The sequence below is a fragment of the Poeciliopsis prolifica genome, unplaced genomic scaffold, assembly GCF_027474105.1.
Source record: "Poeciliopsis prolifica strain line A6 unplaced genomic scaffold, Auburn_PproV2 SCAFFOLD021, whole genome shotgun sequence".
Taxonomy (NCBI): domain Eukaryota; kingdom Metazoa; phylum Chordata; class Actinopteri; order Cyprinodontiformes; family Poeciliidae; genus Poeciliopsis; species Poeciliopsis prolifica.
In genome coordinates, this window is record NW_026562396.1 from 4,261,575 (window position 1) to 4,277,649 (window position 16,075).

A 16,075-nucleotide genomic window follows, 5' to 3' on the forward strand; every position below is an offset into this window, starting at 1 on the left:
ATGTCATCGGAAAGGAAGAAAGAAGCCTAAAAATTAAAGGCTACACGTTTGCAGTATGACCGAAATAAAAAACAATTCATTGTTTGGCACGATATAATCACGCCAGAAACGCTTCTCGTGCGGATGTTTTATATTTTACAGTTTTACTTTTTTTTGTTGTTGTTGCTGTTTTGTTATGCAGCCACGTTTCTCCTCTTCTCCAGCCGACCGCGAGTCTTATTTTGAAATGCCCCAGCGTCTCCTCCTTTGAGCTGTGGCTGAATTGACGCGGCACGGAGGCAACCCATGATCGCAGACTCAACACGCATCCTCACACCACTGACCTGGGCTGCGCTGCGTCCTGCATGCGTGCGCGCGTGTGTGCATGTGTGTGAGCGGGAGTGTGAGTGATCCCCAGAAACCAGCAGCGGGATGGAGGAGCTCAAGGAGATCCTGGGAACTTTGGATTGACGCCCCGGGGGACAACGCGCCGTCGGCCTGAACCTCGTCGGGCTTCTCGTGGATCTTACACATTTGGATGTTGTCTCTACCCCGTTTTTACCTTTTTCTTCTCGGCAGTGGGGATATACGCTCGGCTTGCAGCCTCTGTTATTTTTGGCGAACAAAATGCCATTCGCCAAAAGGATCGTGGAGCCGCAGCTTCTGTGCAGACACCAGATCCCCAACGATGAAGGTCTGCTTTTCGAGGACCTGTGTGCCATCAGTCATGTGGTTCTCTCGCGGACCTTGCGACAGCTGTCCGACCTGGCGCGGCACGCGTGCTCCTTGTTCCAGGAGCTAGAGAACGACATCATGAGCACCAACCAGCGTGTCTGGGTTCTCCAGAACAAAATAGGCCAGATCCAGCAGACTGCCAATGCCCTGGACCCCAAAAAGGAGGCAGTGCGTAAGTAGACCACCACGAGAAGTCTGTAGCCGCGTCCTCCATCCATAAAAGAGCAACCAAAAAAAAAAAAAAAAAAACAACTGAAATCTTCTTTATGTCATGATTTTATTCATTCACATCACATGCGTCCCTTCATGCCAAGAAGGGAGCCCACCTCTATTTTTTATTTATTTATTTATTTTACCCAGCTGCACGCACGCATACGCGGCCACGCATTCCACCCCCACCTCCTCCCCCCCAAAATTAAAATGTGTCACACGGCTGCTGTTCACATCCCACCATAAAGTAACACAGATAAGCATTTTCATTGCGCAGGATGGGTTGACTGCTCATTTATTTGGCGGTTCAAACTCGCGTGTGTTTGTGTGTGTTTGCCGTCGACGATCAGTGGGGAGTCTCTCTCTCTCTCTCTCTCTCTCTCTCGCTGTGTGTGTGTGTGTGTGTGTGTGTGTGTGTGTGTGTGTGTGTGTGTGTGTGTGTGTGTGTGTGTGTGTGTGTGTGTGTGTGTGTGTGTGTGTGTGTGCTCTCTGAGGCTGGCAGCGCGGACGGAGCGGAGGGGCGTGTGTTGCCGCTGCATTGGCTCACCATCACTGCGGGTAGCGCACACCTGAAGCATGTTCTGGCGCCGCTCTCCGCCGCTCCAAGGCCCCGGCGTGGAGTGAATATGTGAAGTTTTACGGATCAGTTGCCTTTAAAAAAAAAAAAAGAAGAAGAAGAAGAAAAAAACAAAAAACGATGAGCAAATGTTGTGTGCGCGCGCGCGTGTCTGCGTGTGTTTTGTCTACGGCATGTGACTGACTGTGTGTGAGCGAGAAAAGAGATTTTCTCAGGCGTCTCCCCGTGCGCCAAACCCGCCCTTCCCACATGCAGCGGCGCCGACACGCCATCGGTACCGAACCCGAATGCATGTTGCTGGGCACACAAACTTACCACTACCAGATCGCCACAAATAGCCGAACATCAGTAAATATTTGCTGCCGTGGACCGATCACATTAAAGAGACAAAATAAATCAATAAATAAATAAATTGGCAGTGGTGAGAGACTCATTGCAATGCCATTGTAACAGCGCGTTCTGCACGCCAGCTACATATTATTTATGTTCTCTGCAGTCCCTCCAGCCTTTCTCGTGTAGATTTTAGACGATCCGTCTCCAATCCTGTGCACCAGTTTCCTCCTTTTGCTGTAGCGCATCATAATCTGGGGCAAAACTGAGCGTTGTGGGCCAAGAGCGACTGTAGACTTATTATGAGCAGCCCCCCTTCAGATGTAAAGCCGTCACACAGGGGGCATATGTGGCACTGAGGCAGCCATGTCTTCATCAGTGTTTGCTCCGTTGAGACTTTGCTTTAGATCTGGATGGATGAGGCCGCGGTGGTGAAGGGAACTGACGCTCACTTGCAAATGAATTGCTTGGCTTTATATAAATATATTTTAACATCTCTACAGCACAGCGATCTTCTCTCTTATCAGCAACTCAAACAAATGTCTGTCTGCAACACTTGTTGATTTTAGAAAGTCCTATAATATTGATTTGTGGAGTAGATTGTTCAGTTAGTCAAGCCACATAGTGCAGTTATTGCGAAGCAGCTGCTTTCCACTGCCCCAGTTTTCTGAATCTTGAATGCACAAAAAATAAATAAATAAATAAAAATCTCATTTGTATGCTATTTCTTCTGGTAACAATTTTAAATAAAAATTTTAAAAAATCAACTTGAAGAAAGGCGGGTTCAAATCCAAATTCAAATGAATCCAGCTCATTCAAAAGAAGCATCTCGTCATATAATCAGTTCAGTTGTACCTAAATTTGCAGCAATCCCTTGTCAGGAGAAAGCATGTGGTGACAGTGGGGAATGTTGAACACATAATGTTCAACCTTCCTGAACATTATGTGCACACCTCGACCAGGTGAGCAGTCTTTCTCCCATTCCAGCTGGCACAATCAGTTTAAATGTTTAACATTAGAGCAATTACAAGCTGCAGATGCAATATGAGAACATGAGACAATTTGAGAGTTGCTCAAAAAACAAGAGAATATTATTGTCTTTCTGCTTTGGGTTCATGTAGGAAAAACACAATGAGAAGTCCATTCAGCTGCTAGGAAAGAAAAAAAATCTCTATATACAATGAGGTCTATTTAAAAAAAATATACCTGATTTGGTAACAAAACAACTTGGTTGTATTTTCTAAATTACTTGGCCAACATTTTTATTCTTTCTTAGTTTCACCAAATCTATGACAGGGATTCAGAGCCCGAATCGTAGTGTTTTAATAATTGACAAACATGTATTGGCATTCAACCAGTTCGTCACATTGTGTACACTTTGTGTACAGTGACACTGTGACAACAATAACATTTGTTCCACAAATGTTCATGTGATTTCCCACAAATCATTTTTAACAAGGAGTTTTATATGTTTTTCTATTTGTCATTTATTTGATTATTAGAGTGAGAATCATCAAATATCCACTCATCTTCTATCTTAAACACAACTTACCCAAATTAAGAACAGGAAGTTCCATTTAGAAAATAGACATGTTTGGTTTATTTTGTCTCGGAAGACTATTTTTATCGAGCAAGTAGTGTAGGTAATTTTCTTTTCTTTCTTTTTTTTTTTTTTAAAACATTCTTTGCAACAGTGAAGTTATTGATTTGGAATTTAGCACAGATAAGAAATGGTTTGAAGTTTCCCAAACAGCAAAGATTTTGAACTGAGCTGGCCTGTGAAACACCAAATGTAAGGTTTGCAGCTTCAATTTATATTGCTTGTCATATTCCCCGTATTTCAAAACATTTTGGAGGGAAATAAAAATTCTTTCATAGCAGCAACATGAGTTCATGTACGTCGTTTGCAAATATTTAGTTGCACTTGTTGGAACTCTACCAGACTGCTTTAATCGAGGCATTACATTGATTTTTATACGCTTTTATGCATCCAGAGCCATATAAGTCTCAATATTAAATTTAGTGTCAGTGGCAGTAGAGTTTCCCCACATGATTGTGGAGAGTATCACGATTCAAGGCAGTCAATATGGTCCTAACTTGGATTGATCCCCCACCAGGCAGCAGGCGGTGTTCAGATGGTGCTCAAACTGTTTGTCTGTCACATTCATGGGAAAACGTGTTGTGGAACAAACCAGTCTGCACTAGTGGTTGTCTGTCTTCTATTAACATTGGTTTGTCAACGGATTAGCAAGTTTTGACTATTTGCTTCATAATTCAAATATGTTTTACACGTTCTCTACGACACAAAGTTATGCTGCTTGAAATTTGAGAAAAGCAAAAAAAATAAAGACTGCTTCCTCATAGAGACCGTTAATTTCTGCTTTTGTGAAACTGGAGGATTAAGTTTGAGTTGATTTTGCAATGTTGGAACTGTTTGATTTGGTGTAAAGATTAGAAAGTAAGGCTGGAAGGATCCTTCTAACCCTTATCGAAGACGTGTCTGCCCCACAGCATTTGTTGCTTACAGCTCCATCAGACCGTCTGCATAATGTACACAATGTTCATTTTGCATTTCTTCAGACAAATTAGTGTGGTATAGTAGATGCCGCTGTGGGATTTTTAAAATGAACTATGTACACGTATTCTGACATATTTCATAATGACGTTGTCAAATATAGGCTTTATAACAAAATTCTAACAGAACTCTTAAAGTATTGCATATATGGACTTCTATGTATTTATACAGTGCAGGCTTAGAGAACAGCAGCAACACCATTCTCATTCTTTGCATGCGTGACTCACTTCAAGCGGCAATATACAATGGGTGGCAGCAACTCGACATGCAGGAAATCCAAATTCATTCATCAAAAAGTATGTGTATATTAGATAAACGAGGTGCTTCAAATACTAAAAGAACTGCTACAGTTTTATATTTAGCAATGTGAATATATTTAGTAGTCTTACCGGCAGTCAGGGGTGAACAATACCACTAGGTTGTTTACGTTCAGTAGTCAGACATAGAATACAGAAATATGAGGTAATTTTATGATTTCAGAGGCTAAATCAGTGGAAATCCACTGCATACACTGTCCAGGCTCTGGACACACACAACCCCTGTCACAAGGTGGAAAAGGACTTTGGGATGTGGACATATTCGTCTTTAGCAAATATGTTATACTGCTCCGACAACACTGGTTTCTTCCCAGCACGCCATTTAAGCAAATTTGACTTTGAATGTGATCTGAGAGGATGGCCAGTGGCAGCGCAGGAGACTGCTCCGTCTCGCAAGTCTGCATAGTAACAGGACGGAGATGGAGCCCCACTTAAACCTTTCAGCTGACTCAGTCTCTTTCTGTGGTCATAAATTTTTGCATGCTATCGCTTAGATGAAAAATAGCGTGAGTCCGGGAAGATAAAACATCTCCGTTGAATATTAGCAGACATACAAAGAATTAGATTGTGATGCTCGGTAGTTTGGAAGTAATTGTGGACTTATCTCCATGATGTGTTCCTCATAAATATAACAACCTACAAACATATTCGCTAAGTTTGGTTTGAGGAACTGCGACATGTACACATTTTCACAACACAATCTAGTGCTACAGTGATAATTAATGAGCTTTTACATCTCAGCGTATCTGCCTCAGTTTGCACTATACCACTCTATTTTTTTTTTATATTATCGCTGCCTATCTTTGTCCATTCTGCATCTCCTTCTCCTCCTCCTGTGCTTTCTCTCCTCCATCTATACCTCTTTCCTCACTGCCCTACTTTCCCCATCATCAGCAGCATGGAGAGACTTCTGCTTCTTGACAGCATATTCAATGTTTAATGCCCTTTGATTTCCACCCAGACACAAGCTGGAGAGGAGAGGAGATTTTTGTTTCCACAACCAAAGATAAAAAAGGGATGGATATATATATATATATATATATATATATATATATATATATATATATATATATATATATATATATATATATATATATATATATATATATATATATATATATATATATATATATATATATATTTCAAGCAGCATAATTTTGTGTCGTAGAGAACGTGTATATATATATATATATATATATATATATATATATATATATATATATATATATATATATATATATATATATATATATATATATATATATATACACGTTCTCTACGACACAAAATTATGCTGCTTATATATATATATATATATATATATATATATATATATATATATATATATATATATATATATAGCCTATATATATATATATATATATATATATATATATATATATATATATATATATATATATATATATATATATATATATATATATATATATATATATATATATATATATATATATATATATATATATATATATATATATATATATATATATATATATAGTTAATCCAAAGTTAATTCCAGGGTTTGTAATTAATTTAATGTGATTTGTCACATTTAAATTGAAAACTGTATATGAACAAAATAAGCAACGTTTCAAATTCAAAAACTCCTTGCTGCTAAATTATTGAATAAATGGACCTTTGAGCTCTACAACAACCTTTCAGGTGTTTCAGGACTCTGATCATTCATAAGTAAATAACGAACCCTCAGTGGGCCAAGAGAAGCGGCTTTGTCTGCTGTTTGCGGTTGTTGCTCTGCGTCACATTTATAATCACACCAGAAACACACAAAATTAAATCTGACAAAAACTTTTTTCATTTAAATTCTTTTTGATGACCAAAAATTGTTGTTGTGACCAGTTATGAATAATTAAATAATGTTCTCGGTTTTTTTCCAGTTTGAACCAATACACCAAATAAGCATGTTAAAGAGACACTTCTAGGCAGTCTGCCAGTGTTACCAAAAAAAAAAAAACAATGATGTTTGTGTGCTTTTGGTAAGCTGCTTTCACTGGCACAAAGTAACCTTTCATTAAATGTTTTTGACATGCATGTGAACACACAAGTGAAGATAGCTCATTTTCTGGTAAGAATCTGTGTTTGGTTTAGATTTATAAATAAAGAAAACAATTTTAAAGAACATTTCAGTCACTAACTTATAGAGACAACGTAATGTCGCAATAATAACAAAGTCTTCAACTATGTTTTTTTTTCACTGCATTTCAGATTAAGAAAATACAGAAAACAGTACATTTTTGTATCGTCCTGTCAACGTATGTTTGTCAGCCAGACATTCTCAATAAAAATGAATCAGATGGCACCTGGTATTTACCAAAGAAGAAGAAAACTCAACAAATTTGAACACTCTGGTTTTATTCCAAAGAAAGAAATGAAACATCACATATGAAGAGCACATAAAAGCATATGGGCAGCACATATCGTCCTCCCGTGTTGTCAAAGACAGATTCGGGCACAACATGTGAGCAAGCGAAAGGAAAGGATGTGACAGCTTTGCTTGTTGTTATTACTGTTTGCACAGGGCAAACCAGCTGTAGTTTTGCCAGACTCACACACTAAGCACTTTATTGAGGTCCGCAGAGTCTCTTATGTCATGGTGAGTAAAAATCATAACTGCACATTCTCTGCTCCCATGGTCCGATTATCTCTGTGCTAATTTTGGATAAAGTGATCCCTCTGCTTTGTATACTGCAGAACTCGTACATTTATATCAGGTCTCTAATAGTGTCCGAAAATTTATTTCCCATCAGACAAACCTAAACATGTCCACACATGAAAATGCACTGAAAAAAGACAACAAGCTGCTGTTGTCTTGAAGTACTCTTTACTTCCCTCATGTTATCATTTTAATTTAGGTGTCCGTATTTGTGTCACTGCTGCAGGTGACAGTAAATCATGGCTTTCTGTGAAATTATTTGCACTGCCAAGATTTCCAAGTTTCTTTTTTAAAATATGAGCAACTACAAAGTTTAATTTCACTCATACGGCACAGAGAAAGAGAAATGACGTAAGTCAGAAAAAATCTCAGTGAATTCTTATGCCAGATTTTCTCTTATGCAAATTTCAAAATACATAAATTCTTCAGACATGTAATTTTTGATAATTTTTGAATACAGCACTATCTCTTTGAATTCACTCCACTGATTAAAAAGTTTGCTTTTTCTTTCTTAAAGAGACCAAAGCTGCACATTTTTCTTATTTTATAAAAGAATACCTAAGAGTTTTAGAGTGCAGAATACAAAGAAACAGATTAGTTTCCACCCTTGTTGCTAGATAAAGGTGGAATCCTCTAGTAATAGTTTCCAAAGTTGCATTCTTAAATGGTCTGCAGACAGCAGCAATAAATGCACTCTGAAGTTGTGCGAGCAGCTGATAGACGGCTCATGTTTAACATTGGTGCACAAAGAAATCAAGCAGTGGCAACCGTACTGCAGTGCAGTTCTGTTGTCAAGTAAAACTTGATGCTGTTTGACTGAGACTGTGTAAGGAGCCAGAAGAGTTTGTCCATGCATAAACTCTATGCCGATGTGTGTATGTGTGCCATCCTCCAGTGACATGCTACTCTGAACCATCTGAACTGCTGTCATCTGTGTCTGGAGACCCCATCATCATCCGCCGAAATGTTTGACAGATGGCTGGAGACCAAAAAGGAAGGCCCGTAGTCAGCAGCAGCTCTTGGTCTGTTTGTGGCTTGATAGCAAACGGAGTTTTGTGTAGCTAATATTTGAGAATATGTTAAAAGTTCTTCAACTTTGTCTTTCTACAAACATCCATTGCTGCATCTGGGCCCATTGTGTTTCTCTTCCAGTAAAATATCTGTCAGTTGATTATTTTCTAATCAACTGACAGATATTTATTATTGATTATTTTATTTATTGAGTTGATTATTTTATAATCAACTGATGGATTAAAAATGGCAGAAACACAAAATCTTTTACTTGTGACAACAATCAGTGGTATCACTTTTTTTAAAGTAATACCACCCTCAGAAAGGTCTCCAAATGGTCTTGTGACCTGATGGTGCGTTCCTTTTGTAGTCAGAAAGTTGGATGAGTTTCTAACACCGACTTTAAAATCTAATAAGGCAGCTTCTTGCATCAACAATAGTAAACTGCGGTGGAAATATGTTTATGTTACAAGGTACAGATATAAGCGAGCGCCTAAGGTCAGTGGTACATGTAGCTTCTGCAACTTTAAACTGAAGAAATTAAAATGTTAAAATTAAAATGTTTGTGGAAAGCACAACTCAAAAAGATGATAGTGAGAGGAACTACGAACAATGGCTAATTGCATATCAGCAGACAGGAAATCCAACTTCGACTACGTTGACCAGAACGGGTAATTCTGAGTTCGGACTTCTGAAGCAAACTGAATGCAGCACATTGCCCTTCTCAGTGTTGATTGCTGTCTGGTTTTTCTCATGTTAAAGAGACATAAAAAGAGTTGTGCAAATGGAGCTTGTGGAAGAACTACATAGTCGTCAATGTGCTATTACAATTTTCCTCAACTGTAATTTTCTTTCAAAGTAGAATATGCACAGTTTATGATGGCTCAGTTTATTCTCCCGTAGTTTGGCTGAAATTTATTATTTTTTTTCCCCCAATTGATGAAATGGCTAGAGCAGCCAGTTTCTAAAGCCAGTTCTAGCAATAATGTTTTAGTTATATTGAACTGTGGGAGTTAGGATTAGTTATGGAGAGCAAACATTTCAGTGGAGGAGACAGTGGTTGGACTTTGGAGACTATCAACACAAGATGGAAACAGATGGAGTCAGAAAAAGCTTAGGAGGAACTGCCTGCTGCTTGTTTTAAGGACTGATCTGCTGTTAAGGAGATTCTTCGAAACAGATTGTCTCTTTTAAGAACCTTAGCAAGCCATAAAGACCAGCCAAACTAATTGGACTACAAGCAAACTGAGCCTTTAAGCCAACAGGAGCGCCATCCTGTCCCAGAGGTGTGCATGCGTGATGTGGAATGTGAAACGGTTTTCAGCACAAAGGTTTCTAGAAAAGACATAGAAAATTAGCTTTTCTTTAAAATGTCCCCCAAAACATGTGTAGCTTATTGAAAAGTTTACCTGTGTGAGAATTATACCGTGTATTAAGGCGAGTTAAATTAATCCAATTTCACTGCAGGGTTGTGAAAGGTGAGGACAGCTGACCCAAGGCTGCACTAATTAGTCACATACCTGTCACAGTTAATTGAATCTGAGAACCTACGAAGGCCTGGACCTTTGTGTACATTTCAAACACATGTGTGTTTGAGATGTACACAATGTATGTGTATATATATATACACATACATATACCAGAAAGCATTTTCATGCACAAAGAAAATAACTTTTGCTGAAAAAGTTTGGGACTGAGAAGTAGGAATTCTCTCAATGGTTGAAAAAAGTCATGAAGAAATAAAGATCGTGCCTCTCAACAGAATTTCCATGTATGAACTGTGTCTTCCATGATGCGAGTCCTTATGCACTTATGGATGACAGGGCAGAGTTGCAGTGCAGTGATGGCTGCAGGCATGCACAGCTGTTGAAGAGAGAAGAAGTCATGATAGTAAACTCAAGAATATAAAGAAAAATAAATATGACACTGTTCATCTTTTTTTGGTTGAGGCAATCTCTTTGTTTGGCAATTATTTCCTCAGGTTTTGGATGCACTGCAGCTTGTGACAGAGAAATATCATCGATGCTGCCTGGATAGCAGGCATCGATATCTGCTAAACATCGATGCCTGCTATCCAGGCATTAGACCGTTAGCATGTCATGACAGTCATCTATGATCCACATGCCCAGAGCATCACCATCCACAACAACCCTTTGGGGACACCAGCTGTTTTTGAAACAGAGAATTGAAATGACAAAACTAAATTTGCTTAATGGAACCATACCAATTAAAATAAATAAATAAAAACTCATGCTTTTTGACAAAAAGTTGTCATGCTAAGGTGAGGTGGTTTTTCGCTTTAAGCGCGTCATGTGACCAACAGCTGGATGTTACTACTGGTGAAAGCGTCAAAGAAGATGATGGGAAGTAGCCTTCTTTGTGGTTTGTAGTTTGATTTTGCTTTGTTTTCCCTTCAGACAGCATGCACCTTGCTCCCCTAGAGCTCTCAGCATCGCAGAGTTTATAAAAAGTTGTATCTCATTCTGTCGAATCCATAATATTTCGGCTGTCCGTAAAATCGCTGATGACAATTTCCCCCAAATGCTGCACACATAGCCGCTCCCAAGTATGAAGGGCTTGCCAGCCACATCAGAGGCTTTTCAAACCTGAACAGTCTTTATAAGGCTAAAATTTGACTGGGCCAATCCCAAACCACTTATGTTTAATTTTAACCATTAAGAGGGGCACTTGCTGTCGTGATGTATGTTAGGCGGTGACTGGATCCAGAATGAGTCAAGCTGAAGCAGCGAAGAGTAAAAAATAAAAAATAAATAGATAAATAGGAACTAAACAAAACAAAAACAGGGAATAATTAGGAAACTGTCAAACTTGTGGTGGCAATGGCAAACTTATCAGTGAGTTTAGCACATTTCGTTGCGTCCACTTGTGGACTTTTTAGCTTTTTCAGCTTTTTTCTTGCAACTTTTCTTCATTCTCCATTGGACTTTTGAGATTTATCCAATTTCATTCACTTTCCTCCAAGTCCTGTCAGCTCAAATGGCAAAATGTGATGTGTCCTTAAAATGTCTACTGTAAATTTAATTCACTGTGAAACTGCTGTCTAGGTATTAAAATGTTACGTAAAGTCGTCTCTCCCTCAATAAAAATGTGGTGGAAGGATGAGTGAAAACAATGCCGTCCTTTAGAGCTTGCTTCTTTGTGCCTTTACTGGCGCACCGTTTGGTCAGATCTTTAGTTAGTGTGTTTGCCAGCCTGTTGCATCACCGATTCAGACCTGATGAGAACTGTACGTTTGGCAGATTGTTAATGAAAATAACCTTTACACATGTCAGGCTTCTGTAATGTCACTGCAGTGTGATGAAATTTTTGTTAGATAGCAACAAAAACATATTTTTATCAACAATCTAAAACGAGGACAATGAAAATGTTAGAAACCCTGAACCCCCTCCAATTAAAAGCTTTCATCGGCAGTAACCCCCCGCCACAGCTATGGCTTGAAGAAAGCTTATGTGTTTTACAAAGACCCACCCACTCAAATCTGATTGAGGTATTTCAGTCTGGTTCCATATTGCAGAAACCAGCAGAAATAAGCAGGTAGAGGACTAAAACTGAACTGTTTAGCCAATAAAATGTAACGATAATACTCTAGACACAACATTTAAAAAAATAATTACAGTATCCTGACACATCCTGCTCTCATTCTATGATCTAGTAATTATCACAGCACAGTCGAATAATTACAGTAGCAAGAAATTACAGTTAAACAATCGTGTCTCTTGCAGGAGGACTCCTCCGCTCTATTGTGTCTGCATGTGTGATTGAGCTTCACCCAGCAGATTACTCCACTGAGGAAAAGTCCCCACAGATGAAATGTGACAGCAGATTAATAACCTGACATGCAGAAGTCACAATTCCTGTTATTTCCTCCTCTATTAGCGATTCATAACTAGATTTCTAATAGCTGATCTGCTGGTCAACATGGGGCCAACAGTTTTACACTTACAGTTGATTTTTAGAGAAGAATTTGATATAATGTAAGTTTACAGTTACTGAATGATGTGATCATTGTGTGAGATCAATGCCTACAAAGTGGAGAATAAAAGTACATAACAAATTAATATTTGACTTCAGCCCATCAGCAGTGAAGTGGGAAATGGTGGCAAGAATGCGCCAACAAGACACCAATGTCTGAGTGATTTTGTTTTCTTTTCATTGCGATATCGATTCCAGTTTAAGCATAGCTGTTTACAATAGGAGTAGCAAAAGGCAGATTTTTCAAAAATAGGAGAATTTAGCTTTTCTTTGGCAGATTGTGAGTTAACACTTAAATGTATTCAAAAGGAATTTACTGAATGAAAAGACTTACAATGTATACCACATGAATTTTGTAGTGATTTGTAACTTTGATTTATAACGCGCTAAAAATACTTGTTGACAAAGTCGTGACCTCGAAAAGAGGCCTTAAAAATCGTCAATTTAATAAAGCAAATGAATGCATTCATCCATTTGCTTAATCCTGGGATGGTTACGGGGAATGAAGCCTGTCTCTGGCGGTCACTGGGGTCACGGTGAGGCACACGGTGAGGCACACGCTGACTACTTTTACCAGCATCTTTTCTGTAGTAATAATCTAGGATCACGAAAGCAAATAATGGGCTAGGATAATAAACAGACAAGGGTTTTCTTCATAATAACTGATGGGTATGTATGCGTTGGTCTCATTGTTAGATATGTCGGAGGAGCAAGAAGCGCATTGCATGTTTCAAATATTTCCTTTCTTCAACACACGGGTCATTAACAAGTTTCTGATTAATGGGATGACCTGCCGAGGAGCTAATTCAATCATTTGAATCAGTGGCGTTTGACTCGTCTGAAACCTGCCAGGACCTCCACTGAGAGACACCGCTTCAGTCCGTGCAAACAAAGCATTTAATCCACGGCTGTTAAAGTGAAGCTGAGCCATATGGCTTGCCCTGGATCTGAACCAGAGATCCCGAGGATGATACTGCCCCACCTCAATCTTTGTCCGGCGCATTTACACCATCTGACGTTTATCGCTGCAGAGTCGCCACGGCCTGGACAGCACTGATCTCACACAACCATGTCGCTCATTATCGCCTATGCTAGCCAGCTTATGCATTTTAATGTAGATTTGGCACTTTTTGGTGCTTGTACTACCGAGAGCATCGGCAAGAGCATTTCATCAACAGAGAATCAATTAAATCACTGTTTTCACTGATTAGGCTTATTTATCTTATCTATCTACTGTGAAGACTTTTGGTTTTTCACTATTCTCCATCCAAACGTTCAAAACATTTATTTTTTTTTGTCAGTTTTGTTTGTTACATGAAAGCATATGCAGCACACATTTATTTACCGCACCAGACCAAAAACACAGATGCATAAATCTATGACCAACACTTGGATGTCCCACAGAAACTGGCTCGTCTCTCATCTTCCAGATAAAAGGGGAAACGATGCATTATACATTTTCTCCTCTTTTTAGCTGCTCATTACAGTACAAGCAGAGCCTTTGCATGAAAACAAGTCTTTTGTAATGAGAGCAAGCTTGCTTCATGAAACTGTAATTTATAATAACAAAGTATGGTGCTTCCGTAGTATCACATTGTGGCCAATAATATTCTGTACATCTAGTGTGTTGCAGTTGTCTGCAGTGGATTTTTCATATGTTTTACTGTGATTATTAATATTTACAGTATATTAGCTAATATTTTATGTCACACCACAACTTGGTCAGTAAGCTTTAAGGATGATTTTTTTCCAGTTTTGTTTTATATAATTTATTAATAAGGTGAATCCAAGTGAATACTACTTATATCAAACAAATTACAGTAAACATTTATTTCTCCCAAAGATGGAAATAGTATGATGAATTTGGTGTATTTTTGTATTTTAGGTGCAATAACAGATGTTGTGTAGTTAAGTTGTTTTAGTTATCATCTGCAGTTTTAGTTTTCTCTTTTCCAATTTTCTTGTGTTTAAAAGTTACTCTGTGTTGAAGTTTTACATTCACAGGAGTCTGGTTTACATATTCTCTGTGCTTTATTAATTATTGAAATACTTTATGTTTTTTGCTGAGGTGACAAAAAAAAAAGAAAAAATAAACAGTTCATAGTTCACAACTTTTTAAGTGGGTCAAATCTGTTCTGACCGGATCTGCTCCGAACCAACTTTTTTTTTTTTTTTGTCCCAAACTGTAATCTGACTTATTTAAGGTTTAGTATTTGCAGGTATGGAGTCTCGAGCCAATATCAATTTTTTTTTAAAGATCAAACTTGTACACAAAATGTTTTTTGGAAAATTAGGATTGAAGTGTATTCAAGCATTAATTTCTATCTTCTTCTGTTTCTTTACATAAACTGGATTACAATGCAGATACATTTTAATACAACTACTCTTATTAACATACATTCTTATGCTAATTGTCAGGAAGTAAAATTAGTCTGATGTTTTTTAAGACAACACTTGCAACTCCACGTCCTCACCAGACTCTGTGGGCTTGGTGTTCCTTTACTTTACGCTCTTCGGCTTACTGAATTATCACAAAATCTAAGAAAATATCTATAATTTTATTTCAGCTGGTTTGAAACAATGGATGAATGAAACTGTAGTTTTGCTCCTTTTCTTGTCTTGGTTTCAAGTTACATGCAAACCCACATGCAGGCTACATACTTACAGCATGTTTAAGTAGTAACAACAAACTGGGGGGCAAAAGAAACTCATTAAAATCTTATCAGATTTTATGGCTTATTCTTAAACTCAATTGATATCAAATTTGAAGTGAATACAAGGACGATTTGGTCCAGTTTAAAGTGAGGGAAGAAGCAGGTACAGTAGGACTAATATGGGTCCCAAAACAAACCAAAAACTAAGGCTTCAAGCCCTATAAATGGATTTAGTGGAAATACGTTGCTTAACTTCGCACTAAAAGGATTGGATACTACTGACACTTATCTCATTAAGTAATGTGCTTTCATAGGAAAAACAGGATCATCAGCAGGTTTGAAATCGTAACTGCTAGAAATACAGAAATACGACAAGCTCCCTATCAGGAATTGTACAGTTGTACAAAAATCAAACCTGTTTTAAATTCTGGTCGGCCCTTGTGAAATTTGGAGTTTATGAACTTCAAATCTTCAAAGTCAAACAAAAACAAATGTTTATTTTTTTTTTCCCCAAGCATTTCTGCTTGCATATTACACCCTCATCTCTCTCAGATTAACATACATTAATATGTTTTTAAACATAAAACAACAGCACTAAAAGTAAGCCCTAAACTTTAGATAAGTTAAAGTTAAGGTTTTTCTGCACAGTTTTTGTTTTTATTGAGCGTTTTCTCCCATTTGGAAAAGGATCTCTTCACATCTGAATTTTTTTCTTCTTTTACTTTGTAGTTCTGGATACAAGACGCACATATAGTGCGAGCAGTCAGGTCACATCTGTGCACCGAGACGTACAGAGTCGTACATGATTCATATGCTGTGGCCTATTGAACCCTGCAGTATAGTTGTGTAGTTTGAGCTGGAGATGAACGCATTGACTTAAAATGTTGTGCAGTGTATGATATGAAACAAAAAAGCCACCAAAAGAAAAGGCCACATATTTTGTCGGACGGCCTTTGACTTTCATCGCAGCACACATTGGCTGAAGCATTGTTTTGCTAAGCC

At 38.1% G+C, this 16,075-nt stretch overlaps 1 protein-coding gene across 4 annotated transcripts in view; it reads left to right on the forward strand.

Annotated features, from left to right (window-relative positions):
* The first annotated feature begins 311 nt into the window (after positions 1-311).
* The window catches only part of nhsb (Nance-Horan syndrome b (congenital cataracts and dental anomalies)), a 43,867-nt gene continuing 28,103 nt past the window's right edge, over positions 312-16,075 (forward strand). For all 4 annotated transcript variants that reach the window (XM_055044806.1, XM_055044809.1, XM_055044807.1 and 1 more), the window contains exon 1: positions 312-886. In XM_055044806.1, the coding sequence (XP_054900781.1) occupies positions 607-886 (280 nt within the window). In that variant the 5' untranslated portion in view covers positions 312-606. The remainder of the gene's footprint in view (positions 887-16,075) is intronic.